This window comes from Mesocricetus auratus, unplaced genomic scaffold, assembly GCF_017639785.1.
Source record: "Mesocricetus auratus isolate SY011 unplaced genomic scaffold, BCM_Maur_2.0 Super-Scaffold_100676, whole genome shotgun sequence".
NCBI classification, from domain to species: domain Eukaryota; kingdom Metazoa; phylum Chordata; class Mammalia; order Rodentia; family Cricetidae; genus Mesocricetus; species Mesocricetus auratus.
Window position 1 is genome coordinate 98275458 of NW_024429266.1, and position 7572 is coordinate 98283029.

The 7572-nt window shown below is 52.3% G+C and overlaps 1 protein-coding gene across 2 annotated transcripts; it reads left to right on the plus strand.

Moving 5' to 3' along the window:
• Positions 1 to 5321: 5321 nt before the first annotated feature.
• Positions 5322 to 7020, plus strand: Micos13 (mitochondrial contact site and cristae organizing system subunit 13). Of its 2 annotated transcripts, none has more exons than XM_013126776.3 (4): positions 5322 to 5669; positions 6123 to 6300; positions 6380 to 6458; positions 6809 to 7020. In XM_013126776.3, the coding sequence occupies exons 1-4, from the start codon at positions 5641 to 5643 to the stop codon at positions 6904 to 6906; spliced, it is 384 nt and encodes a 127-aa protein (XP_012982230.1). In that variant the 5' UTR covers positions 5322 to 5640; the 3' UTR covers positions 6907 to 7020. The 2 variants fall into 2 exon arrangements, with proteins under 2 accessions (XP_012982230.1, XP_005088178.1); XM_005088121.4 differs by having other exon boundaries at positions 5325 to 5669; positions 6404 to 6458.
• Positions 7021 to 7572: the final 552 nt, after the last annotated feature.

Here is a 7572-nt window from a genome sequence, read left to right on the forward strand (position 1 = left end):
TGCCTCTGCCTCCCGAGTACTGGGATTAAAGGCGTGCACTACCACCGCCCGGCGCAAAAACGCTTTTTAAAGTTCTTGTTATCAGGCTAGAGAGACAGCACCAAGGTTTAAGGCACTGAATTTACTCCAAAGGACCTGGGTCCAATCCTAAGCATCCACAATGGCAGATCTGGGACATCTGATCTCCACTCCCAGGGCATCTGATGCCCTCTTTTTAAAAAAAAATATTTTATTTAACTTTTTACACATGTCATTCTCAGTTCCCTGTCCCTCCCCTCCTCCCTACCCCCATTCCTTCCAACCCCCCCCCCATCCCACTCCATCTCCCTTCTGCTCCCCAGGGAGTGTGAGACCCTCCATGAGGGATCTCCAAAGTCTGTCATTTCATCCGGGGCAGGGCCTGGTTCCTCCCCCATGTGCCCAGGCTGAGAGAGCATCCCTTCATGTGGAATGGGCTCTCAGAGCCCATTTGTATGCCAGGGATAAATACTGATCTACTCTTTGTAGGGAAAAGGGACCAGTCAAAGAAACATACCCTGAGCAGACCCAAAGAAACACACTTTGGCCCTGTAACCAGAACCAAAGAAATACACCCTGACCCTGAAACCAGTGCCAAAGGAACACAGTTTGTCACTGGAATCTGAGTCAGTGAAAGAAATGCACTCTGGCCCTAAAATTGGAGCCAAAAGGTTAAAAAGGACCAGGGAAAGAAACACACTTTGGCCCTGAAACCAGAGCCAAATCTGACCCTAATCCTGCGCAGAAAACTAACCAATCCTCGAGCAGGGCTCTAGCCAATCTGAGCTCAGCACTGAAATCGGGCCAATCCCCACCCTGGAAAAGCCCCCCCCCCAAGAATCCCTATATAAACCCTGTGTATTTTCAGCTTGGCTGGTCCAGTTGCTTCCTTCTAATAACCTCTTCAGATGAGCTTTGGGTGAAGATCTTCCTTTGCAGCAGAGATAGCAGGGCAATAACACTTTTGCCAGGGAAACCTTCCCTTGGCAGAGCTCCACTCTCCGCTCCCTGCTCTCCAGGAGCAGAGCTGAACTGTAGCAACTTCGCTGGAGAAGACTCCTGCTGAGCAAAACTGCTACACTGGGCAAACATCCCCAGCTGGAAGACCCTCTCCTGCCAGAGCAGAGCAGATACACTGGGGAAGCCTTTCCCTGAGGCTGGGCTGTATGCAGCTATGCTTACTACAATCTGTGGTGGTCCTTGGCTCCCGAGCTCCAGGATACCTTTCCCCCTGAGCTGTGTAACACTCAGTATTCTGTGACTCCCAAGTGCCAGAATACCTGACCCACTCCTGTTCCATCCTGATCTGCCCGAAATGCAAACACTCTTCAAAGTCCCATACATTGCCGAGGCCTCTTCTCTGATACCTAGGTTGGGGGTGGGGGCCTGGATTAGTCCCATGTTGGTCTCAGTCTGGGGTCCATGCATTCCCTCTTGTTCACGTCACCTGCCGCTATGGGTTTCCGCCAGCCTGGTCTTGATTCCTATGCTCATCACTCCTCTTTTTTTTTTTTTTTTTTTTGGTTCTTCGAGACAGGGTTTCTCTATTGTTTTGGGGACTGTCCTGGAACTCGCTCTGTAGACCAGGCTGGCCTTGAACTTACAGAGATTCACCTGCCTCTGCCTCCGGAGTGCTGGGATTAAAGGCGTGTGCCACTAACGCCCGGCTAGGATGGTTTCTTCTAATGCCATGTATTTGCCTGCAAATTTCTAGATTCTATTTTTTTTCTGCTGAGTAAATGTACCACATTTTCTCTATCCACTGTTCACTTGAGGGACATCTAGGTTTCTTCCAGGTTCTGGCTATAACAAATAATGCTGCTATGAACGTAGTGGAACAGACGTCCTTGTTGTATGAGTGTACATCTTTTTGGTACATGCCCAAGAGTGGAATTGCTAGATCTTGTGGTAGGCTGATTTCCATTTTGCTGAGGAATCTCCATACCGATCTCCAAAGTGGCTGTACGAGTTGGCACTCCCACCAGCAGTGGAGGAGTGTTCCCCTTTCTCCACATCCTCTCCAGCATAAACTGTCATTGGTGTTTTTGATTTTAGCCATTCTGACGGGAGTGAGATGGTATCTCAGAGTTGTTTTGATTTAGATTTCCCTGATGGCTAAGAATGTTGAGCACTTTCTCAAGTGTCTCTCAGCCATTTTAGAATCTTCTATTGAGAATTGTCTATCTTCAACAAATGGTGCTGGCATACCTGGAGGCTGACATGTAGAAGACTGCAGATAGATCCATGTCTATTGCATGCACAAAACTTAAGTCCAAATGGATCAAAGACTTCAACATAAATCCAGCCACACTGACATAACTCCAGCAGCACAGAGACTGAGATTGACAATTATTAAATGGGACCTCCTGAAACTGAGAAGCTTCTGCAAAGTAAAGGACACAGTCAACAAGACAAAAATACAGCCCACAGAATGGGAAAAGATTTTCACCAACCCCACATGTGACAGAGGGCTGATCTTCAAAATCTACAAAGAACTCAAGCAAGTCTTCAGAACACAAAAGGATCCAATCAAAAAGTGGGGTACAGAACTGATGCCGTCTTTTGGCGTCTGTGGGCAGCACACAGACACGCACGTGATACACAGACATATCTGCCGATGAAACACATAAAATAAAATGAGTAAATCTAACTTTAAAAAATAAATAAGAACAGGTGGTGGTGGCACACGCCTTTAATCCCAGCTCTCGGGAGGCAGAGGCAGGAGGATCTCTGCGAGTTCAATCTGGTTTACAAAGAGAGTTCCAGGATAACCAAGGCTACACAGAAACACTGTCTTGAAAAAAAAAACAGGCAAAAAAATATAGGTGTTTTGTGTGCATGTGTGTCTGTGCTCCACATGGGCGACAGTCCTCTGTTACATAGCCAGTGCTGAGCCAGCCCCCAGAACTGCTGTCATTTCAAACACAAGCAAAACATTTATTTAGGGGTTGGTAAAAGCCTGACCCATCTCAGGTCAGTTGACGGATCTCTGCTAGCTTCGCCCACGAGGGCTCCAGAATCGAACCCAGATCCCCCGGAACTGAGATCTGGGTTTCATGGAAGGAGTTCGGAGTCCCGTGCCAGCCTTGGGTTGTAACAGCATGGGTAAGGAGGGTTGCCAAATGGTTTAGAGTCACTCGTTCCCCCCGCACCCCCTGCTTTTTGTTTTGATGGACGGTCTCTCGGAGCCCAGCCTGACCTCCCTGTTAATGACAGATGTGCACCGCACCCATTTTATAAGGACCAAACGCTCTGGTAGGCGAGGGGTATCCTGGGCCTCCTCTATTGGCTCAAGCTCCAACACTCCACGCTTGCCAGCCTGAGGAATTTGTTTTTTGCGACAGGTATTGTTTTTCTTTTCTTTTTTTTTTTTTTTTTTGGTTTTTCGAGACAAGGTTTCTCTGTGGCTTTGGAGGCTGTCCTGGAACTCACTCTGTAGACCAGGCTGGCCTCGAACTCACAGAGATCCGCCTGCCTCTGCCTCCCGAGTGCTGGGATTAAAGGCGTGTGCCACCACCGCCCGGCAAGCCTGAGGAATTTGAACCACAGAGTCAAACTGATTACAATGCAGGGCCTGGTCCAGCCCTGCTGGTCCCCAGTGGACGGCTGAGTGGTCCCTGGGAGGTGTCACAGGTATGAGTGTCCACAGCTGAGTGGCGAGGCCGTGGGCACGCTCTCTGGTACAATGACTGGGAGGAACTAACCTCCTCCACCTGGAAGCTCTGCTGCGCAGCTGACTGTGCTAACCCTGGGGCATGCAGCGGGCAAAGCTTGTCTGTAGGGCAGGTCTCGGGCTGGAGTAGGAGGGGCCAGCAAGAGGGGCAGAGCTTGGGCGAAGTCAAGGCGGGAAGGCGTGGTCGTCAGCTGAAGCTTGGGTACTCAGAGCGTCTGACCTGGGAACAGCGGGCTTGAGTCGAGCATCGCGGCTCCCAAAGGTGGGGAGAAGCGGACCTAGAACACAGGCGCAGGAGGGCTGGGGAAATGAGCAGCAGCCAGGAGGAGGGGCCAAAGTGGGCAGGGGCCGGGCCGGGCCTAGAGTCCAAGAGGCAAGCTTCAGTTCTGAGGAAGGACAGTAGAAACCTTCAGGGTGCTCATGATGCCCCCCCCCGGTGTCCCCTACTTCTGTGGGTGCACCCTTGCTGTTCCTGACTTCCGTGTGGGATTCTGAGCAAGAATCACACCATAACACAATGCAGGTACGTTCCTGTGGACACTTAGCCAGGGGAGAAACCGGTACAGAGGTGACTTGCCCAAGGTCCTCCAGGGACCAGCCCTCCCTGCTCAGTCTGACCTATCTCCATTCTCTGCTTGGAACGCTTTTCCCTAATATAATTTAATTGTTTGAAATCTTAGGTCCAAAGATGAATTTTTTATTTTTATTTTTGTTTTTTTGAGATAGGTGTCTCTGTGTAGCCCTGGCTGTCCTGGAGCTCACTTTGTAGACCAGGCTGGCCTCAAATTCACAGATATCTGCCTGCCTCTGCCTCCAGAGTACTGGGATTAAAGTCGTGTGCTCCCATTGCCTGGTGACACAGGTCTTTTTTACCTTGGAATTTCTATCTAAGTCTGAAGACAAGAGAGGAAGTTTCCCAAACCCAAAAGGCTGAAATAGCAAAGGGAGAAGTACTGGGTTGTGAAGTTCATGAATCTCCCTCATATGCCCACTTCCCACTCCCAGTGTGAGCCTGTGAAACTCCGGGTTCTGATTAAAGAAAGGTGAGCGGGTGGGTGGATGGATGGGTGCGTGGATGGATGGATGGATGGTGGACGCGTGGATAGGTAGGTGTGTGTATACGTGGATGAAAGGGTATGTGGGTAGACATAGAGATGGACGGTGGCTGGGCCTGTGCCTGCAGCAGCACAGTGAATGCAGGCATGTAGCTAGCATTCGGACCCGCTAAGAAGTCTGTGCCCCATGATCTCTGGGTTCTCGAGTTCCATGCTGGATAAAAGGATAAAGTTTGTCAGTCCCCTGTTCCGGCCTTCGGCAACCACTTATCCCCACCTTGCAGCGGAACAGGGGTCTATATGATCATCGTCTTTGTTACCTCTTTCTTTGCTCCCTACACCTGACCCGGGACCACACACACTGCCAACCCCGTGTCATGTGACCCCGAGCTTCCTGGCATATGGGGATAGGAGTCCCTGGCAAAAACCTTGGCCAGATTCCTACCAGCCAGGCTCTGCCTAGCCCACTAGATGAAAGCCACACCCCGAGACGTGATGAAAGACAAGCCTTCCGGAACAATCCCGCCCTCGCGTTGCCGTAGTAACTGCCTCCTAGGCTCACTAGACCTCAGGGATACTCAATCCTTCGCGCAGGCGCGAGGATCCCATAAGCATCCTTTGAGGGCTCCTTCCATCGACCCTCCAAACTACATTTCCCAAGAGGCTTCGCGGTCTAGACCAGCTCTGGTTTTGGTTTTTTCTCCCGACTACATTTCCCAGAAAGCATTGCGGCAACCACGGTCCTGGATATACTGAGTCTAAACCTATTGTAGTTCCCGGAGTCCTTTGCGGCTCCCGACGACTACATTTCCCAGGAACCTCTGCAACACCGCCCACCGGAAGCGGCGGGCGAATTGCGTGTCCTTGCGCGGGGAGTGAAGCGAGAGATCGACTATGGTGGCTCGAGTATGGTCGCTAATGAGGTGCGTGGAGACTCGGGTTGGGTCCTGAGCCTTCGAGAAAGTTCCGTGCTATAGGCATCTGTGCCTTGCAGCTTGGTGTCCTGCGAATGCTTACTTCCGGCTGTGTGTAGACCTCTCCTCACGGCCAACGTAGGGAACCGGGCTTACTGGCAAAGCTAACTGGATCTCTCCTTCCCTACCTCTCAGCCAGCCTCGTCACCTGCAGCTTAGGTTTTCCCTTCCGCGCCATGGGGATGCGGGGAAAGCTTGCCCTTCACCCCTCTCCGGAGTCTGAGTGACATGGAAGGCTTTGCTCTCGGCAGGGTTTCGAACGACCCACTATCCCTTCCTTTAAGACGCGGTTTACCACTTAGATGACCCTTGCCCCCTGGCTCCCAGGGTGTCACCTGGTGAACTGGTGAGGTCCCCGGAGACGCTGCCCCCCAGCTCCAGTCCCTTCCCGTCTCCCCGCAGGTTCCTTATCAAGGGAAGCGTGGCTGGGGGAGCAGTCTACCTCGTTTATGACCAGGAGCTGCTGGGGCCCAGTGACAAGAGCGAGGCTGCTCTAAGAAAGGCCGAGGAGGTGGTGCCACCAGCGATGTACCAGCTCAGCCAGTATGTGTGCCAGCAGACGGGGTTGGAGATGCCACAGGTACCCTGTCTGGGAGAGAGGAGGGGGCTTGACTGGCCCATTCTGGTCTGGGTGGTAAGGTGTGACCTTTCCCCACCAGCCCCGTGCTCCTCTTTCTCCCCAGCTCCCAGCCCCTCCAAAGATTACCTTCCCGAACTTCCGTGACTCCTGGAACTCAGGTAGGCCCCCCGTGCCTCTGCTTGGGGGATGCCTGGGCATGCCAGCCTATCCCGCCCTGTTTGCCTCGCTGTTCCTCTCCCTTCCTCCCTGCGTGCCTGTGTCACTTGTGGAGCTAAGTAGAAGCACTGGGCATGGTGGTCCATGCCTGTGACCCCAGCATCTGGAGGTCGAGGCAGGAAGAGTTTGAGTTCCAGGGCTACACAGAGGAATGAAAGTCTGTAAAACAGTAGGCAAGCTGTGGCCCCCCTCAACCCTGCCCCAGTTCCCACCCTTGGGCTTCTTCGGGGGCTGGCTGAGAGTGGTTCTGGCAAGATGGGGTCTCATTGGCACCCATGCATTGTCCCTGCAGGCATCATCTCTGTCATGGCAGCTTTGTCCGTGGCCCCCAGCAAGGCCCAAGAATACTCCAAGGAGGGCTGGGAGTATGTAAAACAACACAGCAAGTAGCAGATGCCACCTGCCCCAGCATTATGGGGTGGGCAAGACCAGGGTTCCGCAGACGCGACCGCAGTGGGGACCCCACTCTGAAGGCAGCTTCCAATAAAGAACTTGGGAATAGTCCCCACCCTGTGTTTCGTGGGGGGATGCAGAGCACCTGAGGAACCTGGATCACTTGGGTTTTTGGGGGGCATAGCTCTGTCCATTGGGGATCCCTGTGTTCCAATGTTAATGCTTTAGAGCCCAGAAGGGTTTTCAGTTTCTAATTTAAGAAAACTGTGTCTTAGGGTCTCTTGCTGTGAAAGCAGCTCAGCTTGGTCCTCTCAGGCCATACTCCCATCACTGCCAGGAACCCAGAGGCAGGACTCAAGCAGAAGCCATGTAGGGTCGCTGTGTGTGGGCTTGGGTTTGCTTAGCCTGCTTTCTAATGGCACCCAGGATCATTAGCCCTCACATATCACTCATCAATCAAAAAATGCCCACAGGCCAATCTGATGGCGGCATTTTCTCAGTTTACTGTCCCTCATTGTGCACACGTGTTCATGTGTGTGTCTACACTGCCCATTCCTTGGACTGGACTTGCAGGCAGTCCTGAGTTGCTTGTCATGGATGCTGGGATCACTGCAGCCCTCAGGCAGGATCAAGAAGGTACGGGGATGCAGAGAGCCGGGACTC

Excerpts from the sequence above, each read along its gene's own strand:
- Micos13 (XM_013126776.3), top strand. The coding sequence starts at position 5,641 with ATGGTGGCTCGAGTATGGTCGCTAATGAG. Across the intron at positions 5,670-6,122 it reads CGAGTATGGTCGCTAATGAG|GTTCCTTATCAAGGGAAGCG; the intron begins GTGCGTGGAGAC and ends GTCTCCCCGCAG. Across the intron at positions 6,459-6,808 it reads CCGTGACTCCTGGAACTCAG|GCATCATCTCTGTCATGGCA; the intron begins GTAGGCCCCCCG and ends TTGTCCCTGCAG.